The sequence below is a fragment of the Apteryx rowi genome, unplaced genomic scaffold (genome assembly GCF_003343035.1).
Source record: "Apteryx rowi isolate R43461 unplaced genomic scaffold, aptRow1 scaffold_442, whole genome shotgun sequence".
Classification (NCBI taxonomy): Eukaryota; Metazoa; Chordata; class Aves; order Apterygiformes; family Apterygidae; genus Apteryx; species Apteryx rowi.
In genome coordinates, this window is record NW_020450697.1 from 477,211 (window position 1) to 501,119 (window position 23,909).

Sequence of the window (23,909 nt, forward strand, 5' to 3'; positions counted from 1 at the left end):
TCCATCTACTGATGTTCTCACCCACCCTGTGATCACCCATTCTGGAATAATCCCTATTTCCTTCAATATTTCTGGCCTCTCTCCTGGGAAATTTATATCTGATTCTGGCATCTGTTCCCCATCCTCTTTTGTGAACACTGAGGCGAAAAATCCATTTATTTTTTAGCAGTGTCTACATCATCTGTCAATAAATTACCCTTTCCATCTCTAAGAGGTCCTAAAGTCTACTTTACTGACCTCCTCTTCTTTATGCATTGCAATAATCTTTCATGATTATTTATCTTAACCTCATGTACAGTCTTTTCTTTCTTCCTTTCTCTTTGCTTTCAGATTATTATTTTTTAACATTCAACCTCATTCCAGACATTCTCTGAACAGCACTTGATGTTTTATATCTTATATACTCACCTTCCTTTCTTAGGATTACTTTTTGTCCATGCTTGTTCATCTATATTAGGCTGTTAGTTTATTTTTCAACACAGTATATTCATTCTTAGCATAACTGTGTAGAATATATCTACTACATATATATTTCAGTAGGTACCAATTCCCCTTTATGTTGTGTCTTTACATGGCATCACCTCTCCTTTCTTTTGGTTTTGCTAGTAGAAATAAAGAATGACTAAGTAGATTATAGCCAAATTCTATGGACACCTGCAAACTTCTTCATATAATGGTTCCTAAAATATGCTCTCTCTTCTGAGTGTTGCTCCACATACCTTGGGAGATTTGTATTCTCAGCCAATTGCAAAATCCAGGCCAAAATAGTCTTTGGAATCCATAAGATGGCTATGCAACTTACATGAAATGTAAAATTTAGGAAGGAAAAAATATATTCCTGGAAGGCATATTTGGAAAACAAAATTTGTTGGCTATCTGAACCAGCATCAGGAATCTTTCAATTCTAGTGAAATATAAAAGTAAAAATATAAATCATGGGAAGGGTATGAACATTTTGATATAGTTATCATAATTAAAAGATATTTAATCAACATAATTTAAAGATACCATTGACTAAACTCTTGCTGAACTATTTACATAGCTTTCTCATCCAAAAATTAATCAAAACATTGCTTTCACCAGATAATTCACACACACATATATAATACCACTCTTCTTAATATTTATTAGTTAGCCTAATTTCTTTTTACGTATTCTTCTTATCTTCTTAATATTTAGCTGGCATATTTTCTCCCCAGAATACCTTTCCATATCACTTTTCATTCTCTATTCTTTTTAGAACTATAGAATATGTTTAGGACCACAATCACACAGTAAAAGTTTGCAGAATAAAGAAATGTATTGGAGCACTCTGATTTTAGTTAAAAAGAAATATAATCTAATTAAAGTACTGATGGTTCCTGTTAGATGCATGCTCCATGTCTTTTTATTTCACACGGTACAAGGATCAAAGCACGGACCTACTATACCATCAGCCTTGTGTAGTGTGAGAACTGGTGCTGTCCTTAATCTATACCATATGGTAAGATGCATCTATTGGCATGATGCTGTAGAGAATTGCTGTACCCTCCTGTCCTATCCCTTTTATTATTTTCATTGAAACTGGTTTATATTTGATTTTGTATTTTCTGTGCATCTGACCAAATGTACAAAATCCAGAGTAGAACTAGAGACTGAAGATTAGGGACAAGAATAGAGAAGTCACTACAGAAGCTGTCAGAAGTAGTGTCAACAAAGATAATTAAAAATATAACTACAGGAGTAAAAGTGATTTTTTGCAAGACAAGACAATCACATCTTCCTACAGACGCCAATGCTAAATTTCTTTCCTGGACGTGTGCTTTGCTACAAAGAAAAACCCTAGAAGAAATCTGTTACAGCAATACAAACAGCACTTAACTGGGCCCAAAAATACGTTGTCAAAGCTTCGCCTTTGGGTAAGCTCCACTGTAGTCCAGTGGTAAGGTTCAGTCACCTCTGAGCCCTGAAAGTTGCAGCTTTATCTATTTTTTGTAGGAGAACACGCCAAGAACTAAGAAAAGAAGTCGATCTTATTTAGCTAATGCATTATTTTGACTCAATGTCTTTATACACTGTGAAGTTTAGACTCAAGGTAAGTACAGGCTCAAAATGATTATTAATTATACAGCTAACTCTGCATTGTTTTACACATTCTGTGCCTTAACTAGAGAGCATAACAAAACCATTGTTTTTGCCTGTTTAACGGACCATGACTAGAGCAGCTATGTAAATGACCTAGTAATTCAACAAATTTGTTTTGTTTCACAGATTTTCCCACATGTATGCTATCCAGCTGTAATGCAAATCTCTTCCACATCCAGACCAGCCGTCCCCTCCAGAAGCATGCCTCTGCCTTTAAGTGCATATTCACTACTGGTGTGACCACAGACACCTCTGGAAAATATGAAGATTGTAACTAATTTGCAAACTAAAAACACTTTTTAAAAATGTGCCTGTCAGTGGCTTTCCTGGTTGAGTAAGAGTTTCTAGGAATTTTTTTTTTTCCTCTGCTATGAATATTTTAAGGAAGCCACTTACACGTTCCTTTTAATGCTCAAACAGGTGTGAGCTCAAATTCCCTCTTCCACTAATATCAGCTCCACTGGAGAACAGCAGCAAATTTCTATTTCAAAGCCGAACTAAGTTAATCTATAAAAAAGGCAGGAGCTCATTAACCACTAAAACACCTTATGCTATTTCAAAAGCCTTAAATTAAAAGCTTTAATGTTATTTTAGAAGCCATTTCTCTATTAATGTGTTTGCAATGCAGAAAAATGCAGTACCTGAGAGTACCTGAAAGCAGAGCCTTAGAGCAAGCCGTGCACAACGGAGCCCACGGGGCAGCATCAATCCTGACGGGGACGTGACCGAATCCTGCACCCTGGCCCCCCCGGGGCAGAAATCAGCTCATCCCACGCCCTCTTTGTGGCTTCAAACCCAGGGACTGCACGCCGCATACGCTGATGCCCCCTCTCCGGGGCCACCCTCCTACCTGCTCCAGCCCCACCAGCAGGCTCTGGAGTGTCTCCAGGTCTGCAGAAGGCCACCGCCAGAAGAGAGGGTTTGATTATTAGCACGAGGAACTTTCCTCCCTGTTTACTGAGAGAATAATTTCTGCCAATATTTTGCAAACTTACAATCCATTGTAATTCGCACTCCAAATACAGATCAAATACATTTGCAGTTCAAATGAGAAATTTTCACACCGCTTTAGTCTATGCCATGCTACGTAGAGTACAACTGTCGCACAAAATAACTTATTAAAAATGCTTGGACTTGTTTAAGAACAAAATACAATGGAATGTAAACTTCACTGAAAACTATGTAGTACAAAATAATATTTCAATTCTTTGCTCAGTATGCAGACATTAATTGCCACAGTCTACAGTTTCTATTTATACATCTGCTGCTCGTTCCCCAAATAAATGGAAATGTCCTTGTAATTTCTTTCCTTCAAGACCGTACAAGAGGCTTGGGTTGAATGCTGAAGTTCAGAATCCCGACTGGCAACGCGTGTGAGATTGACTTGCTGCAAAATACATTAACTCTTGATTGGGAAATGTGACATATTTATATCTACAGTTACAAAATGCTTTTCTGTGCAGATTCTTCCTGTTAATTTTGTACATTTGCAACTGGGACAGGAGAGAAGCAGCAGTCATGTGACATGACAGGAACAGCTATGGGAGCCAGTGCCTTCTACAGAGCATTTTTAAAGCATCTTCCAAGGTCCCTCTTGACAGTAAATTGTAGGAATTTCATTGTGGCTATCTTAGAAAGCTACAACGCTCCATCCAACCTCCTAGGGTCTCAGCCTTGACATGCCATGCGATTAACCTAACACTGTTGCTCAGGGTCATCCAGAAGCACTTCTACCTTGTTGTGAAGAAACCACTAAGACTAATCTAGAAGAAAAAGGCTGGAAGAAATCTGCTACAGCTCTTCCTATGCAGGATGGAACATGAATCACAGAATCACAGAACGGTTGAGGTTAGAAGGGACCTCTGGAGATCCTGTAGTCCAAGCCCCTGCTGAAGCCTTAATTTATATGTAAATTAGGTATACGTCCATTCAGGAACAGAAGAGACCAAGTCTGAAATTAGTTGCTGTTTTCTAATTTGATTATTGGAGATTTGTTTATGGTGACCTGCTCTCAGAGTTTTCAAGGGTGCACTTTTATTCCCAGATTAGCTCCGTTTTTGAATTTTGGGAACATTCATAAATGAGAGATTTTGGTTGGTGAAACAATTCTAGACTTGGCAAAAAAATTCAGCAGATCTATCTTATTGGATTCAGGTGACATTTGAAAACCCTGTCTCAGATCTTCCAGTAATCTCAGCAGAGGTCTTCTGTACTCACGAGGGGACTGGAGGAACAAATTTAGGCTGGTGGGCAGGTATCTACATAGAGCATTCAGACACAGTGGTTGGGGTGAGTTAAGTGGGTTAGACTCGCCTGGGACGGGCCATGCGGGGCCGGGGGTTAAGGAGGGCATATGCCAATGGAGAGGGATGCCTGCACACACGCACATGTAGCAGGCACACAGCCAGCCCAGGTTGACCATCAGCAGATGTACCTCCTGGGATGAGCGCTTGATGTCCCGCTTCGAGGTTTTCCCTTTATACACCAAATAGCTCAAAGTTGGCAGATGAATGCAGGTTTTCAGACCTTCCCCTTGACCCCCCAGCACCTCCCGCTCCCACCTCCTGCCGCAAGCCGGAGAGAGCTGCAGTCGCCAGGAAGCACTCATGGTGGTGGGATCTGTTTTCTCCACGTCCTAGCTGAGATGTATAAAAATAGCGATGCTGCCTGTAGCACTGCACATTCTCAGCATGTTTTCCACCCATGAACGCCTGAGAAGTCAAAGGTCTTCACGAAGCCTAACCACACCACACTGACGTTTGCTCTTTGCATTTGGCAGTCATCATAATCCATGAGGAACCGTGGCACTTGGTCCACCTCCCCTCCCTGGCAGTATTTCACCTGAACCCATACAGCGTCCATACGAAATGGCCTTCCCTACGTGGAAATGCATGTTCAGACCACTCTAAACATCTTCCGCGTAGTGGAAACATTTCTGAGCGTTCAGCAGCTGGGAGACTACTTGACAACTTAACAATTTTCTCTTTTGGGAAGCACTCTTCTGTCATGCACCATCCATTCACTGCTTTCTCCTAAAAATGCAGGTGCTCTGTTGTGTCAGGTGTACTAACATAAAACATTTGAAAAAAAAACTGGAGTTTGGGATTTCCAGTTCTTTGATTTCTTAAGCCCTTTCTTGATCTTTTTAGTTGTTATACTCAGACTTTCTGTTGTTACAACTCATCTTAGTTAATGTTATGGATAGCCAGACAGTCACAGATTTTTATGGAAAACAGTTCTGCTTGTCATTCTTGAAATTTCACCTTTGACTGATATTTAAAAAATTGTCACATTTCTTTTTATATGTCACATGTTACTTTCTTTTGCAAATGTAATAAAGTCCTGTCTTAATTCTTCTTTCCACTCTAAGTTGCCAGCTTAATAAGAGGCCAGTTGCCTCTTATTAATACTAATGAATTATATTGCTCTGAGAAGGCTTTAGGAAATTATAAGAAAAGAGCAGACGATGCTAAGATAGAGAGGTGGCTACCGCACGTGCGCTCCTATAAGGTGGGTGCCCAATACGTGCCATCACAAGCGCGATTTCCCCACGTGGTGGCACTTCTGGTGTCACTGCACACAACGAGAACTGTGATGCAGGCATATAAAAATGGCCTGCGGAGGTCTAAGGCGCAATCGCAACCTTTTCTATCTCTAATCTACAACTGGAAATTACGGGATGGTTTTTGGTATTTCCCTCGTAGTTCTTCAGGCACCTTAACTTCTGCAGCTGCAAAAGGGAACTAAAGCCACCTGACATAACAGAGGTGGTGTGAAAAAGGATTAATGGTCGTGACATGCCAAACACTAACTGACAAAATCAAAAATCTGCCAGGATGAAATGTAATCTCATTTTAGGAAATGTTGAAATCATTTCTGTAGAAGGTTAAAAAAATAATAATCAGGCTGAGTCAGATACACAGCATGGAAAATTTCATCCCAAATGTTTATAGTTTAGCAATTGAAAGCAGGGCCTTATAATGCAGCGTTGGGTAAACTGAACTATCTGCACAAATTCCAGTTCTACTTATAATAACAGTAACAGAATCAAAGCTGTGCAGATTAAAAACAAATACCACAGCAGTATTCAGAGAGAGACAAGTGCTATCATAGCATTAAAAATAATATTAAAAACTGGCACGTCTACGGAGCATCCTAGGAACTCGGGATGTTCTCCAGACAGTAACTTATCACCTCTCACGATATCTGTGTGAAATACATAGTGGGTGAGCAGAAAGGCTCTGTGGCACAGGAGGACAGGACACGCGAGGGCAGGCGTCCTGAGCAAGAAGTTATCCCTGCGGCATGGCGGTGCCACGTTGGACCCGTTCTGCCTTTTGTGTTTAACCGCACAAAAAGACAATAAACACTAGCCAAGGTTTTGTCTTCGCGTACCATGTTTTCATGTTGACCAGCTCCTATAAAAATTAAGAGATGCACATCTCTTAGAGTGCAAGTCCTTTTAGAGAGTCGCAAAGCAATATCAAAAATAGAAGTTTTCGAGCCTTTTCAGTCAGTTAGTAGATTAGGGACTTTTTCAATAAGATCGATAAAATCAATACTGTGAACCCTAGAAATATTACAGGTGAAGGGGAGAAATACTCAAAGTGTCCATGCAGAAGAATAAAAAACGCCGCTGATGCTTCCTACTCTCCTTTTAACTGTATTCAGCACACTTCACCAAACCAGTTTTGTAAACCTCGGGGAAAGTTCTCCTCCAGGCCCCCCGCCGTGCCCATCCGTCGGGCGGCCGGGGCGACCCGCTCCCCAAGGTCCACCACCGCTCACGGTGGCCACGGGCAGCGCTTCGCCCTTTGCAGCGCGCCGGGCTCAATTCCGGACGGCCAGAGCGCTTTGAAGCAACACAAACCTGCATATTCCTGGTAGGCAGCAAACTGAGGAGAGGAACTGAATTATAATGAACCAGCAGCTGTCACAATATGACCACAGTAACCAAATCAAAATATCAGCCACCAACCCAGATGAGATTCAAAGGTCACCGCGTAAGCCAGCAGCTTTCTTCAACAGCGCCCGAAACCTCCGGCTAATCCTTGCAGTGAAATGCTCCATTAAGCTACGGGGGGTTTAGGAACAAGTTACTGTATATTAGCAAACGATTTAATGTACAAGCACGTAAGCAGGAGGATAAAAAAACGTTCGCAAAGAAGGAACCTGGAAACAGAGGAGAGCGTGAGAAACGACGCGCGGCTGCGACGCGCACCGTGCCCCGTGCCATCGCCGTCCCCCCGGTTTAGCTCTCGGGGCCAATAAGTGCTCTTCACTGACCCTTCGGAAAAACAAACCATACCTAGAAGAGTGCCTGGATCCAAGGATACGCAAAGAAAACTGTGTTTCAGTATACGGAAGCGGCACTTTGCGGAGGGAGAAATCCAGAGCACCGTGTGTCGCTTTGCTGGTTCTCGCAGCCAAGCGTCGTACGGCTTCGTGGGAAGACCAACGCAGAGACGCCCTGCTAGGCTCTGCCCACTTAAAAATGCATTTTTAAAATAAACAATTGAAAAACACAATGTTGAGAATGAACTGAGAACGATTTAGATTAGGCCAAAGCAAGGCAAGTGCAGACACAAGTTTATCGGGGGAAGACGGACGTGGAACCACCAAAACCCAAGGCTGCCTGGACCATGGCCAAAGAGGGCGCAGCCTCCAAGAGGCAAGCAAAGTGCCCGCAGACGAAGGCACCCGGACGAAACCTGGAGACGACGGTGGGTTTGTTAACTGCACACAACTTCTCTCAGACCAGCACGGAAAAGCACAGCACGTGGAATTGAATAAACTGTCAGCGGTAATTCTTTCCTGCAAAATGGATAATATTCATCACGTAACTATCTAGCCCGGTCCTGATTTAAGCATTAATAATAATAATGTGAAGACAGATAAGAAATATTTAATCAACATAAAAATGATGCTGTTCAAAAGCTATAAATTCAGAGGCAACGTGCTGAGGTCCTTACTCTGCCATCAGAGTTGCTGTTTTTTTTAAACCAAGCAAAACCACTGCTTGCCCTAAGTTTGGCAAAAGCAGTCACCGGCAGGAATGGGACGTTTCTTCGCAGTGAGGAGAGAGACTTTTAGGTTCTAGAGATTCAAAGCAAGGGCTGGGCTGGAAGGCCCYGGGCGGCGCGGGGGGGTTCGCAGAGGTCCGTGACTATTTGCAAGCGTCTCCGCACCCCACCGAAGCCCATGGCCTGACTTAAGAAGGGAGTGTTGAAATCACCGTGCTTTTTTTGGCTTATGTAAGACCCTTTAAAACTGTCGTAACCATGTTTTTTTGTACGTGAATGCATACAAATGCCTACAAGCTGCAACATTGTCCCATATGTTAAACAACTCAAATATTTCCCAATATTAGAAAACAAGGCATATTTCAGGAGCATGTATTGGAGCCGAAGAGTGATATATCCCAGTTACAGCTCCATGKTTTTTTTGGCTTCCATACAACCCTTTAAAGCAAAGCATTGGCTGAGTTCATTGACGATTGCAGAAGAAGGGTGTGATGTTGGCCAAGCACAAGCATTACTAATATTTTTACATCATATATTTACTTTAACCAAACTCATTTATCAACCATAATTAAAGAAAGTGGCTATCAGCCACTTTACGAATAATTACAGCCTCTCTCCATGGAGTTGCGGCATTTGCTGCTATGGCAGACGGCGATTCGGGGGCGCCAAAGCTTCCCCGGCCTCCACGGGCACCAAGGGCTTCCGCAGCCCCCGTTCATCCCCGCCCTCCTGTGAACGCAGATTTGCAGTTCCAGCCCTCCTTTTCCACCCGGAAAGCCCTGTTCGGAGTACGCTCTTATTTTCCTTGCCAGCGGGTCACATCTTTAGAAAGAAGATGTGCGAAGACGTACAGAGAAGATGCTAAAAGGAAATGCACTTCAACCAAAAGYGCGTTTACCTCTTGCAACAAACGTTGCAGTTACGACTTCCAGTGCCGCCTGCCTCTCACAACGCGCAGATACCGTCTGCTCGGCCGCCCGCACCGCGCCACTGCCCGCGTTGCAAACCGAACGGCAGCTCGGAACAGCCTCGGCCAAAATTCACGCTCCCCCCCGTCGGCTGCGGGCCGCCAACCCCAAAAACGAGGGCGAGCGGCCGAAACCCTGGGGATTCTTACTCCGGGTTCGCTTATTCTTACTCTACTTTCAAACCCACAGTCAAGGTAGGAAATGCAGTTTCTTACTTTGTATTCTGGAATTGACAAAAGGAGGAGAGAGATTGTCATGTGAGCCAAGGTCTCTGCTCGCCATATGATCATAGTGAGTCCCATCGCCATAGTTCTGTTAACAGATTGGGAAAAACACAGTTTTACAAGTTTAACAAGCACTTCGCGAAACCTACAGGCCCCTATTGCCCCTCTGAGTTCCAGACCAGCTATAAGAATTACGATTCCTTTTATTGTTTTCCTCTATTGATTCTGCTGGAAGTGATGTGTGCCAGAACATTTTTAAAGCTGTTTCAAATTTTTATTTCGTTAGTACTTGACTTTGGTTTGTTCTGGGGATAATCCTGAGCCGGTGATTGATATGAGGTTCTTGGATTTTTGTGCTGTGCAATTCAACAAAAACCTTTCCCTTAACATTGCTAATAACATCTGCAAAAACAGAAAAGAAATATTTCTTTGAAAGTTTCGCTTTTTAAATCTAGTTTTTATGTATAGATTTGCTGTCTAAATCACCTCGTTGATATACGCATGGACTGACCTATAAATAAAATTTCAAAATTTGTTTCACACTGTTTGGGTGTGAAAAGTTACTTTTCACCTAAAAATAATCCTCCMTGGCGTTAGTATTTATGCATGCAATTTGGTAAGTCACTAATGAATATCACCTGCTCCTTTCGTCCCTGGACGGGGCATTTCATTCCTGCTCCTGGCAGTACTTTGCTGGGTCCCTAATTTTCGAAAGTCTTGTGCATTCAGTCACAAGATTAGCAAAATCTTAAATTTAACTACAAATATCAGCCATGCGCAGCAGTTACATAATGTTTTCTTTCTTCTCTTCAGAAGAAATCACAAGAAACTAATTCTTCCAACGTGGAAATACCATCGTCATTTTACAAAGCAGGAAATACAGAGAGGTCAAGCTGTTTGCAGCATAACTGCACAAGTTAATGCACAGTCTTGATTAAAACTTCAGAATTCTTCCCAGGCTTGTGCTCTTTCCTTTCTATCTCAAAACTTAATTGTACACTCACATTCAAGTTTTTGCATGCATAAATAATTGTGTGTGCAAATTTAGAATTTACTTTTCAAAACATTTTTCCCTAGGAAGCAATACAAGTGTCAAGTCAAAAAAAAGGGGATAAAAATAAAACTGACAGATGTGTGAAGGAATGACGTAATGGATGCTAAACAGGACGGAATAAGAAAAGGTGACGGGCTTCCCTCGCTCCCCGCCGGGGCCGGACGCTGCCCAAGCGCGCTCAAAGGTGCCGGCTGCCTTAACGCTCGCCAAAGGGCAGCGGAAAAGGGACGGAGCCGGCAYGAACAACAAAACCTCGTTTCACCTCCCCGGGCAGATACGCTGGGGCGCTGACCGCCAGGCAGCAACGCTTGCAAGCTCTGAGCCTCCACGCTGATTAGAAAACGATCAAAAAGCAATTTAAGGAAAGTCTTTAAGTGTGGGCATACGCCAGCGCCAAGCCGCGCTCTGCCCAGCGTGAGCGTGCTGCCTGAATTTGCAGGAAGCAAACGGGAATAGTCCTGATGCTGGAGCGTGGCYGGCAGCCGGTCCGGGGGCAACGCCGAGCCACGGTCCCGCGAGGGCACGGGAAACACGCGGAACGGGGGATGCTGGGATTTCGGAAGAATTGGGATGACCGGAATGGCTGAATCCAACGGCATTGCAGGGTAAAAGTCACAGTGGACAGACCGAGCCTGAGTGAATCCCAGGCGCGCGGAGCCGGGGAGCTGGCACTTTCCTGGCGGGCTGCCGGCGCYGGCTATCCCTAAAAACCGAGCTGCGGCCACCGGGATGCCGAGCCGCCGTGGCTCCGAGGCCACCGTGCAGGGTGCTGGTGGCCGGGGCCGCCCCAACCAGCCAGACTTAGGGGTTAACCGGCACCCTGCAACCTGTTAGCGGTGCTGCAGCAGGTGCCCAATGCAATCGCGGGACCAGCTTGGAATGTAAAAAAAAAGAAGAAAAAAAAAGAAAGAAAAAAAAGCAATTTTAAAGAGAGGGCGGACTACAGCCAACTTTGCATGCCCGTTTTCCTATGCAATCAGGTGTAAAACTCATATTTAAGATTGTAAATTTACATATGCAGGAAGTCTGCTTTGGGGAAAAAGATTAGATATACTTACCCTGGATGGACTAGGATGTCCTGTATTCCCCCAGGACCCTGAGCTAGTTCTGTCTTCTACATCTAGGGACAAAAAAGTTCTTTAGGCTTTATTGCAATAATTCTTTCCTTTTGTATAGGCACTTTTAAATTAATGTTTCAAATTAATCTCCTGTTGCCTTTAATTAAGAATCAGGCACAGGGCTACTACGATGGTAGTGGCTTCTGACCCACTGCTTAAATTAACTCATTTAAATTCACAGCAGAAATGAACTGGACCCTCAGGAACCCGAGGTTTAAACACAGAAATTACTTCAGTGGCTCAGTGTTTCCTGAGAGTTTAAAAAGTGACTGTACTGTACCGGTTAAAGTTGTACCAAAACCTTCAGCACAAAAACAGGTATTCGCAAATATTAAAAAAAGAAAATATAGTAAAACAGACAAAACTTAGAAGGTAAAGTAAGGCATACGTAGGGTGAACGTAACTCGCTTTGCTTTATCGAGGCTTCCATTTCATAAAAGCACTTAAGCACGTATCCGTATCTCAGTTAAGTCAAGAAAAGAAAAGCACATTCTTAGACCTAAGCACATAGGGGATGTTGCTCTTCTTTCTTTATCGCTTAATAGCAAATTCACCGCAATCGCTGGGAGATMTTCCAGTAATTTTGGGTGGTCCGCTTCAGGGTGTTTTCACCGTTTCCCCCTCTGTTTGAGAGCGGATCCGCGGGAACGCCAGAGGCGCCGTGGCGTGCCCGGGACRCAAGGCGCTAGCTGCGGACCGCAGAGGCCAACCTTCCCCAACACAAACGAGGCCAGAAAGCCACGTTGCGCACGAACACCCTCCGCGTCTCCCAGGATCGCCCCCGCGCTCCTTCTCTGGCGCCGGCATTTTTATCGCGCTCCCCCCCAAGCTCTTCCTAGCAAAGAAACGAGCTCCGCTCAGTGAAGCGGTTTTATTGCCGTTAAAACATTCCTAGCGATGCCGCGTGTCGTTTTAAGCGCGGAGCCCCACGAAAAGTCCCAGCCTAACTTCCCGGGAAGGCGCCGCAGCTGCAAGCTGACGTGCTGCCCGCCAGCGCCCGCTCGTCCCCCCAAAGCCCACGAGCTCGACTCTTCGGGCGACCGCCGCCATCCCGCAGCCTTCCCGAAAACCACCCAGGAATCTCATGCTTCTTCCCGCGCAACGGCTCAACACAGCGGCAGCCCGGCAAGCGCGTGAGCCCGGGTTCGACCGAACCGGGAGGACAACTCCACCAAAACCATACTCGCTCCGGGGCTGATTCAAGCAAACGAGATCATTCACGCTTAAAGTTAAGCGCGTCCTTTAGCGTGCTGACGGACCGGACCCTACCGGTTAAATCCATTGTGTATTTTACGTATGGCATCACGAAATTTGATTGACATCGATCTATTACAGCATTATTGTGCATTAAAGTGTTATTTCCCAACTTACTCCTAGGGATCCTCCGGCAGTTTAACGAAATAATGCCATTGCTCGCCTTTTGCCGTGCACAAGCAGTAGCTTCAATCTAATTGGAAAAAATACGTGTTTGGCCGTGACGGCTGGAGGACGGTTCGGCGCAGGTCGCCCTGCGCACGGGCACTGCCGCCGCTTGCGCCTCCCCTTCTACATCGAAACACCGGTACGGATTAGTACCTTCCCTCAGCTACAGTTCCTCCTATCGCAATAACAGATGAATGTGTTAATAGCACAAGGCACTCTTAGGTAAATATTTAATTAAGCCCCAGAAAAAGAAAGAAAATGTGTATCATTTACCTGACAGATCAGATCAACCATTCTATTAGGTTAATTAGGCATATTTTTAAAAGTCATTTGTGTTATGTAACAGGCAATTAACTCTTTAGAGCCTGGTCCACAGCCTGTTAAAAATCAGTGGATGTTACCCCATTGACTTTGATGGGCATCGCACCACCCTTGAATCCAGCTTCCAAAATTCGTATTAAAACTTTTAGAAAAAATAGCAAGAGACAAACACACACGTTAGTAAGAGGCACAGCTCCAAGCATCTCCTACAGCTTTGCTTCGTGTTGCCTCGACCGCCCGGCACCCTGCGCCCGCATCAGCCGCATCGCTCCCCATCAGCAACTTCATTCATTAACACGCGGGTTTTATGAAAAATTAGCTTATCTGAAATCATCCATGAGGCCCCTCACACTGACTCAGGGTTAAGGCTAGGGGCAAGATTTACAGGGCAACAAAGCTTTTCAGACTGCTGTATTGCACGCTTTTATTTGTATTTTAGGAATATAGATGCTGAGGTCAACGGGGACTTTGATGAGTCACGTAGAAAAGCCCACTGCAGAGCCATGTTTGGAGCAGGAACCCTTTCCCGGCACGCGCGGGAGGGCAGCCCGTGCCGGAGCCGGGGCCACGGAGCCCCCTTGGGGTCTGTATCCTGCCTGGGCACTTCCGAGCCACCTTCCTAAACAGCCGCTGTCCACGCACGTGCGCCAAGCCCCACGGACCGGCACCGTGCCGTCCGGCACCAGGCACCCTCCAACAGCACATGGAAATACTCGCCCGACGGTCACGCCAAGTGAACCATCACATCAAGCGAAGGGAAGTCCCTGCACGCTTACGGCCACCAGTACGATTTCATGGTTAGCCCAATTGCTGCCTAGTTGTCCTTCTTTGGTACTCTCTGGGATGCATCACAGGAGGAAAGACATGGAGAACAGCATGGAGACATCATTCTGCTCACCCAAGCGTACTACGCCAGGCGGAGATGAGACTAACCTCACGGAATAATTATAAGAGTTGCCTAGACTGCAAAAATTTTCAGCAGCCTCGAATTGATCTGAAAATTCCTTGCCCTCTACCTTCCTTTAACTTGAGCCTATATAATGCTGAAGTTCTTCCACCAAAGCCAGAAGTTCTGGGCTCTGATCGGAAAATGAAAAGCAATGACTCTTGTACCTTATCTTCAGGGGTCGTGTCTTAGCTTTCRACCAATTTTCTTTGTATTTAGACTTAAATGTGCAAACTACACTATATTACTCTGCAAAACATCAATGAGAAGGCTTAATTAAGTAACACTGACAGATAAATCCATTTCTTTCGCAGTAATCAAATCAAAGCAGGTTGACATAACACAGGAACTTAATACAGTTATTCCCTTGTAATTGGAAAAAGGCCCTTTACTTCTCATTAAAGCAATCTTCTGGGTATTGGCATAATAAGAAGGCTCAGGGCTTTAATACTGCCCTATAAAAGCCCCAAGATACAGACCCCTTAAGCAAACATGCCAGATTATCTAACTCCTTGATCACAGTGGAACATGTAGTTATTGTTTTAAACTACTAATTCTTTATCTCAGCTACAGTCAAAAAGGAGGAACTCAGTCTAAAACACACATCATGGAGCTCTATAAAAATGCAAGCTCTAGCTGGGGAGAAAGATGTATTCTTTAAACAAACCCAGTTCTTCAGCTGGGAAATTGAGAGCTTATCAAGATGGAAATTATTCTTAGGCATAAACAGGTATAAAGAGTAATAAAATATAATTCGATTGCCTTTGTGAATTTGTTGAAAAATAATTTTTCCTGTATTTTTAAATGGAAATGAAACCGGTCAAAGTCTTCCCAGTGTTGCTGTGCTCCTATCACGGCCGTCTCCCCCTGCCCTCTGCTATTAGACAGAAGGCTACAACTGCCGACCAGCCCTTAGCAGGGTCCCGCTTTCCTTTCAGCCTGCGATGGAGATTTAGGGTGTCCCAGGAGCGGGGTCAGTGCTTGCGGGTTGGGTTGTTCTGTGCACGAAGCTCTCAAGCGCTGCATTGCCTGTGGCCATGAAGGGGTTACACGTTGGGGTGCAGCACCGAAGCACTCCATGAACAGATGGGAGCCTGCACCTTGCACGCGTGTTCCTTGTCTCTTTTTATCTCCTTTATACGTATTCTTTTACTGTGACCCAGTGAGCTATCACCAGGCCAAAGACAGCTAACTTATGTCCCCCCCTAAACGTCACTCAACAGCACATTTTTCCTGCTGCAGAAAAGAAAAAAAAAAATCTCAGTAATTACTAAATACTTAATCTAGCTAGTTTACTAATAATTTTGCRTGACACATATTGCAAGAAGGCTTGGAGGCTCCTAAGCCTAATGCTGCAAATTTATTTTGCACTCTGTGAGTATTGCCCCTTAGGTAATCGGGGCAGTGAAACCCTGATGCCACTGAAGTCAATGCAGAATCCTCCCGTGACTCCTTCTCAGTGCCAGATCCGTCCCAGGCTGCAGGAACGTGCTCAGCTACGTAGGTCACGCCAGAATCTCCCGCCTATTAACCAGCCTCACTTAAGCACAAACATTAGGCACTATGACATTACAAAAAGCAAATTATGACAGACCAATTTGGCCAGTTTTTCAGACCATGATTTGTAAATGACTAATATAATACAGCTGAAATAAGGTAACCAAGCTCCGCTCAGCATCTCAGCAATCCTATTTAAAAATAGTAAAACTGGGGTTCAAATGGGGTCAAATTTCTCCAAGCGTTTTAAGCAAAGGACGTGGGAAAAGAGCGCTGTACTGAATCTAGAAAAGCTGCTCAGTGCTGAGGACTGAGATTGGCTAGATGCAACCCACGTTGTCTCTGCTAATGATCTGGAAAAGCAGAGCTGCAATCTGCATCGATTACGCGCCCCTCTTGGCAGGTACCGCGGTTTCAGGGAAGACGCTGATGCCGAAGGATACGGGGACACATCCAGAGCGCTTCTTTTGGTGCCTAGAGCGGCTCTTGGGCACCATTCAGCAGCCCAAGTCCATGAAGATGCTCCAGACAGCACCCACCCCAGCCACCGCCAAACCCACAGGTATTTCCAGGAAAGGAGAGAAGCCCAAGCTTGTGTTACCCAAAGGGCCACTTACTGCTCAATATGTGCAATTTCCCATTGMCGGCACTGTAGGCCACCATCTCCTAAGAAAGCTTTCACAACCTTGGCTGCAATGCTCAGTGCCTTGAACTTTCTTTGGTAAAAGCTGCACTGAATCCCTCGAGGTGTTCCCAAGGAGACTTTAAGACTAGAAAATGGACATTTTTTCTGGAAAAACACACACATCTGGAAAAAAAAATGAACGCCTCTTTGCAGGAACAATCCACAACAATTATTTAGAAAATCATCCAAAACTGTAGCAACAACATGAGACAACAAACTAGATRACTCTGAAGTTCAGTTCTGTTTGAACCTCCAACCACCACCAACAGCAAACTTGGGCACATACATGAAATCCGAAAATCACAGGCTGGGAAATTATATTCTCATACTTCACCCTGGTAAATAGCATCACGGATACTACAGGCACTTCAATCTCAGAAAGAGATTTGGGGAAAAAAAAAAGGAAACAGAAGAAAACTCGAAGAGTAGCAAAAGTAATTAAGAACGGCATATCAAAATTACAAACAAACTGCTTCATAAAAGAGGTGTCACATGAAAGACGATACCTATGACAACAAGCATGTAAAAAGAAACACGTTCTTCATGTTAAGGCTGATAAAGTAATGGTCAACTAGCAGCTATGGGAGATAATAGGAGAAATGAGGGCGCAACGGCTGCTTTGCTATTTGCTAAAGCAGAGCGATCCCGGCCCCGTTCCCAGCACGTAACACCGAGCGCGTTCACCATCCCGTCCCTGCCAGGAAGCTGAGCTCGTCCTGGCCATCCCACACCGTCGGCCCTGCTCCCTACGCAAACGAAACAGCCCTACTACGACGCTCGCTGGAGGGCCTAGAAAAGAGACACGCATCTATATACGCATATTTTTAAATGCTCCAGGAGCAAAGTGAGCAGGAGGAGTGAGTTCAATTTGTTTTCATTGGCCAAACCTCCTTGCTATGCAAAGGCAGAGAGCAAAAGTCCACTTCTATGGGAGCTCCGTAATTGATTTCAGTTAAGACCAGAATGTCACCTTTATTATTTGTGTTTGCTTAATCCAGAATCAAGACTATTGCACGCTTAAAATAGCAATATTCAGAGGAGCAGCAGAGTCAAAATCACGTCCACTAATGGCCGTCGTAGTACCGCTGCTGCGTAAGCAGGCTGGGCTCACAAGCGTGCTGGCGAAAAGTCTGGCCCTTCTCTGTCAGCTTCAGAACAAGAAAAATACTGACTTATGTTTATTTAACTTTTCTGTGGCTCAGTGCTAGATGATATTCTTTTAAAGGCTCTGAATAAACTGCAAGTCAAGCCAAAGATAATTCTTGACAAATTGGAATTTCATGTATGTAAGTGCAAAATAATATTTATTGTTATTTGTGTTTGTAGCTCAGAAATAGAACTGCACTATTATAATTACAAAATACTGTAACACACTTGGAAAATATTTTAACACTTAAGAGCATGAAAGTGCTTAAACTGATGACTTTTTCTCTTTTGTGAATAACTAGAATATATGCTTCAGAGATGCCGAGTGCTCTGCTCTTGAGCACGTGTTACCTGCACAGCAAACGCAAACCGGTTGTGTAAGACCATAGTTAAAGGAAGACCTCCCAAATCCATGTTGGTGAAGGGTGTCAAATTACTTAAGATGCCTTTCCAAGCAAAAAGGTAAAACACCGCAGTCAAAATTAATACATATGCCTTAATCTCCTTGAAAATGCTGTAATATATTTGCATTGGGAGAAGATGCCAAGGAGAATGGTGCATTAGAGCCAAAATTGTTGATGGCTTCTCCCATCTTGCAGCACCAGGTGTTCCTTCACTGACCTTAACCCACCAGGGGAAGGTGGGTCAGTGGTATGGGTCTGTCCCAGCGGGCTTGAACACGACACCCTTCCAAGGAGGTTGTTGGGAGAAAGAAGGTAATGCAAAGGGTAATGCATTAAACAYACCAGCTACCTTTCTGATAATTTTAGCACGGAGAATCAAAGATCCAGTCTTATATGCCAGAAAATATGAAACATAAAAAATGTAAAAATAAAGAAAATACACCAAAATATTGAAAGTGTATGGAAAACTGTAGTCTGTTTGCAAACCAAGTATTCCACTTCTGAAGTCATCTGGCCAGTATATCTTCACCTGCATCAGTAAACCCTTTTGCATGCTGACCCTGCATATTTGCTGAGAAGAGACTGTCGACTATGTGGTGCTAACATGACCGAAAATGCATAGAATAGGAAATGGAAAGAGACAAACATCTTCTTCCCATTTGAATTTTATCTTCAAGGGGAAAAAAAAGTATATTAACCAATGTAAGTAATTGCATAGGGGATATAATARTCAAAAATATCTTCAAATTAAAAGGAAAAGGACCAAGGTCTCTACACAACTAAAGAAACATTTTTGTACACAGAACATACTAACATTTGCTTATCATTTCTCACTGCAACAATTACAGTTGTCAAAAATGAGAAGGGTGGAAAAATCCTAGACTCTAATTATGATTATCATACTTAGACAACTATGATTAACAGATATTTGGGGACTGCTATTACCTCTTTGTGCTATGAAGCACCTTACTCAAACAGTAAGTCAGATCCTACAAATTAAGTAAAACACACCCATTTTGTGGATTGAGACCTTTTCTGTTAGTAACATGATGTTTTGCAAAAGATTTTTTTTTTTCTGAGTATTATGTCTTTTAAGAACTAAATGAAAAATGAGCTCAAGAGAAGATGATCAAATACCAAAGGAGGATTAGAGATGAAGGCCAGAAGTTCAGCATCAGACCCCACAGCAGATGTGGGCCACGGAGGCTGCAGGTCCAGGGTGGTGGGATGCCGCAGGACGGTCAGGCAACGGGACAGCTCGGGCTCGGACAAGGAGCGAGGAGCACGCAAGTTGGGAAGCCGTTCAGCGGCCCCATGCAGAAAGTGCAGGTAATTATCCTTTCTGGGGCAGCAACGTAAAGACAGCACAGACTCGAAATGGGAAAATTCTCCTACTTATTTGATAAACAATTTACCACTGGTTTGCTCAAGGGATTRGATACAAAGCTTTAGTTTTTTCCAAAGAAGTCGGACCAGCTGCCAGATATATACAATACACTTCAATAGCTTCTGTTAAAGCCACAAATAATTGGAAAATTCATTTGAATCAGATGGCCATTTTATTTTATGCCTGAATTTTAAAAGTCTCTACAAATACCCATGGACAGTTTGAGGCACCGCTTGGCAGCATTTGCTGTAAAACTTCAATAGTGTAAACAAACTAAACTGTTCTCAATCTTAATTCTCATAACAAAGAATTACATTGTCCTGCCTTGGGATGAGATCATAAAACCTCACATTGTGTTTAGTTGAGTTACATAAGCTATTTTCTAATACACATATGACATAGACTTTGTGCTTGCAAGGACAGATGACTTTCACATATTCATTTCATTTGCATTTGCATAATTCCAGCATTCAATCAGTTTTCAGCAAATCTGCTGAAACTATAAGCAGGTAGTAAGAAAAAGTTTAAGGTTCTAGTCCATCCAATGCTATATTACACTTTCCAGCTTATCAGGTTACTCAAGGTTTGGTTTGGTTTTGGTTTTGGACTGGGTTGGGGAAGCACTCTGGGGGAAAGGGGCCCTGAGAAAAATGTGTCTCTTCTTGATCAGTTCAACCTGAGAGGAGAGAGAGATTAGCAGGAAAGCAACAGTTTCTTTTTCCTCTTTTTCATTCATAAATTGAATGTGATTTATAAAGTCTGGCTGTCTAATTCATTCACTAAATATTCATAATTCTATACTGATGTTAAAATGCTTGATTTTTACTTGAACCCAATAACCTAGACCACTCCAAATTCATGATCATTTATGGTCACCTGGATGCTGGGTAAGCTAAAGGACTGGCCAGTTTCGATGATGAAGGTCTCCCTCCGTATGAAGCAGAAGGACATTCCCGTTCCAAACTAGCAGCCGGGCAAAGCCAGAAGGGGATGGTGGAGGCTTTGATAGACCCACCTAAGGCCTGGCCACCCGTGAAGGTGGCTGATTAGGAGACAACCGTGGACTTGCAGGAGGGCTCCTGCGTGACCTTGTTGTTCTTCGTGTCCAACTTTGAGGACACGTCTTTCCTCCATCTGTCTACACACGTCTCCTATGGTGGCATCGCTAAGTCCCTTTGCACCATGCAAGCCCTGCAGCACTCCCCTAATCGCAGCCCCTCGTCAGTCTTTGGCTGGCATCATAAGGTTATTTTGCATGCTTTGATTTTAAAGTGTTTTTAGAGGCTCTCAAGCTGGTGCAGAAGGTGGCACCTGCCCGGTCGCGGCTCCTCCGTGCCCGYCGCGCCGCCCGCATTTGCCATGCTCCTTTCTGGGACAATTCTGTGCTGAGCTGCTAAACAGAGAACTCGTTCTTTCTTTCTTTTTTTTCCTCTTTTTTTTTTGCTTGTGTTTGTGTAGTCTATAAAAATATGAGCTTTCTGAGGAGAAGCTGAGCGCAGTTGGAACACCCTGACTTTCTGCGAGACGCGGCCGTGTGACAAGACGTGCTGCAAACAAAACACATGCACAGGCTGAACAGCAAATCTTTCCCGAAATCCAAGTTAGGTGCCCAAAGCTGGGTGAGCAATTTCATAGTTAGCCGCCTAAAATGATCTTTTTTTTTTTTTTTTAAGACACCAAGCCTCTGCAAGTCTCATTAGTTAGATATATGGATGGAACTGAAGAACAAAAGTTACCTATTTTGAGAAAATAACACTCCAAAAATCATGTTGTATGAATGAATGATGTTATGCTTGAAATATTGGGAAAACCTGTGCTTTAGTAGTTAAAGCTAGATAATTAATTCCCAGCGTTTATATCCTTCACATTAACTACCTGCGCAACGACCCAAAATCTTTTTGCCAGCAGAAAGACATACGCAGAGAACACAAAAGTAGCCAGAGTTACAATTTTATAGAAAACTCTGTGTGCTGTGTTTGGAAATAAGATATGGGAAGGACCTGTGAATTTCTTCAGTCTTTCCTCTACACACTAGTGGAGGATTTTTTCCTGCAGCTTATTACGAAGTACCGGGCCCAGCGTTGTTTTCAGTGACTCAGTATTTAAAACGTTGGATTTAATTTAACTCTTGATTAGCAAAAATAATACATGAAGAGTTTGATTTACGACGAGTCCCCTCCCACAAATTGCTAAAATAAGCTGAATAATCGTATGGAAGAGCATTTAATAATTTGCTACACAGTCACGCTGCATTAGTAATCTCATTAGCCGCTGGCAGCGATGCTGCAATATATCACAGCAATGCGGGGAGGGCCGGGGCCCCGCGCGGCCAGGTGAGCGCTGGCTCCCACGCGGTACGGCGGTTATCGCAGGGAATGAGCCACTCCAAGAGCTTAGAGCCTCCCGCGGACCGCGGCACGCTCAGCGCCGCATGGGTCGCTCTCACGAAAAACCAGGCGCCCCAGTCCGAAAGGTGCCCGAAAGTGCATTCTTGAGCCCGATGCGTGCAATCACCTGCGCACCTCCGTATTTAAATGTGCAGAGCCACGGCCTCCGGGGGAAACCAGGGGAAGGAGCTGGGAGCGGAGCCCTGCAAACGTGCCGTGCGGAGGGATGCGCCCGAACGGTGCGAGCAAAACGCCGCTTCCCCTGCCTCTTTTTGAGGGGCGAACAACAAAAGCAAGGTGAACACGTCAATACCTGTTTTCGCTCGTACCCGGTTTTGCTTTGCCCTGAACCGTCCCTAAACCGCTAGCTGTTAAAGCTGACCGGCGGCTTCGAGGCTGCGCAAGCGAAGGAGATGGAGCTGGTGATCCGCGGGCCACCCTGAGCCATCGCCCCCTGAGCCGTCGCCCCCCGAGCCGTCGCCCCCCGAGCCCGGGCTGAGCGCTGGATGGTTGCTTTTTTATGAACGAAACCAAACCAAAAAAAAAATATATATATATATATATCAAATATAGGAAAAAGAATGCAAACTCTTTGCACTTATAGGTGGAGAGGAAACTCGGCGGTGAGCCGGCTCCGTACGCTTCAGCACCAGGCGGTCATCCGAAGCACATCTTTACAGACCACACCAGCAGCTGGGTTCTGTACCTCGCTGGCCAGTACATGACTGGTTAATTCCCAATATTTATGTTTCTTGGAAACAGAAAGATTAGTGAGGAATGTCTAGCTGGAAAAAGTTGAGGTAAAAAAAAAACAAAAAAAATCCCCCACACACAACCAAAAAACAGCCCCCACCAGTCCAGCCCGTTCTGCAACCGGCTGCTGCAAAAGTCACGAATCTTCCCAATGGCAGCAAGCAAAAGATACTGTCCCGACTGCAAACCATGCAAATCTCACGGGAAGGAAATCAAACGTAAACAGCAGAAAAATGTCCAGTAAAACTAAAGGACATTTTCTGCTAAACCTGCAGTCTTTTGAGAACAGCACTTTAATTTCAGTCTACTTCAAAATGATCTCACCTATGTTAAAATTACATTAAAGCTACCCAAGATGTGTTTGCATTTGACGTGTATTATGACAGCCCTTAGCAAACGCTTCCTCTTTGCTGGACACTTGCTCTCGTAAGACAATCCATATGTTTCGGGGCAAAGAATACGAACCGATAAGGGAAAAACCCACCAGAAACCAGCTCCGTAGTGCCACAGGATTTCCAAAGCAGGGTGCGCACTAGTTCGGCTTCCGAGGCCGTGCCAGGACGAATCCACCCGGCTTAGGGCCACTTCTGTGGGCGGATGCAAACCGTGGGGCGGCTGCTCCAAGGAGAACGAGGGGCGCCGGTGGGATGAGACGGGGGTGGGATACAGATTTGGGCTCAGAACAACTGCAGGCATCTGCAGGGCTTTTAAAAATACACTCGACACCAGTTAGTCCAAGCTGTAAATTCGAAAAGGGTGAACCTGATGGCCAAGAAGAAGCCATAGAAATGGGGCTGTCCCAACAAACAGCCTAAGTGTGGGTGCATTTTCTCACGTGCCCCCGTTGGGATGGGCATCAAGACATGAGACTTCAGACTGAGTCTGTGTTCTCCACAATTCGCAGAGCAGGAACGCGCGACCCCCTGCYAAAACCTATTATTTGGGTTATTTCAGCCTTGGGGATAAAAGAGCTCCTCCCCACGGGGGACGCAGGGATACCTCGCATGCACTAAAAGAGAACGTCTCGCTTTTCTACTTAGAATGAGCCATTTAATGGAGCCTCCTGCTGAAGGGCGCCAGATGTGCTCGTGCCRTGGGGCTCCGGCCAGCCACGGCAGCGCCCCGAGGAAGTGCCCCGCGCCCCCGCACACGGCCCAGCGCCGAGCCCTCGCTGCCCTGGGCCTTCTGCTTCACCGCTAGCAAAACACAGAGGAAGCAGGCAACGAGCCTGGACCTCCGGGTACCGCCACGAGCGTTTACGTGCACGTAAGCAACTTCAGACTCCTGAAATTCGGCTGAGCCAGCTCTCTTAAAAGCTACCAAAGAAAGCATCTAAATGCAAGTATTGCATCAACGTTATAAGGTGCCAAAATGCAATGTGTTCATTCTCAACAATATTCTGAGATTTGGCTTTATTTGTGATGTTACAATGCTACTAAAATGTAAATCC

General features: G+C 44.6%; 1 protein-coding gene across 7 annotated transcripts in view; it reads right to left on the reverse strand.

Moving 5' to 3' along the window:
- Positions 1-23,909, reverse strand: part of TCF4 (transcription factor 4) — a 212,870-nt gene that overhangs the window by 136,622 nt on the left and 52,339 nt on the right. For 6 of the 7 annotated variants that reach the window (XM_026076922.1, XM_026076923.1, XM_026076921.1 and 3 more), the window contains 2 exons: positions 11,452-11,513; positions 9,331-9,427 (listed from right to left, as the gene is read on the reverse strand). The exons of the other annotated variant lie outside the window; for it this stretch is intronic. In XM_026076922.1, coding sequence (XP_025932707.1) covers positions 9,331-9,427; positions 11,452-11,513 — 159 coding nt within the window. The remainder of the gene's footprint in view (positions 1-9,330; positions 9,428-11,451; positions 11,514-23,909) is intronic. 7 annotated transcript variants of the gene reach the window in all.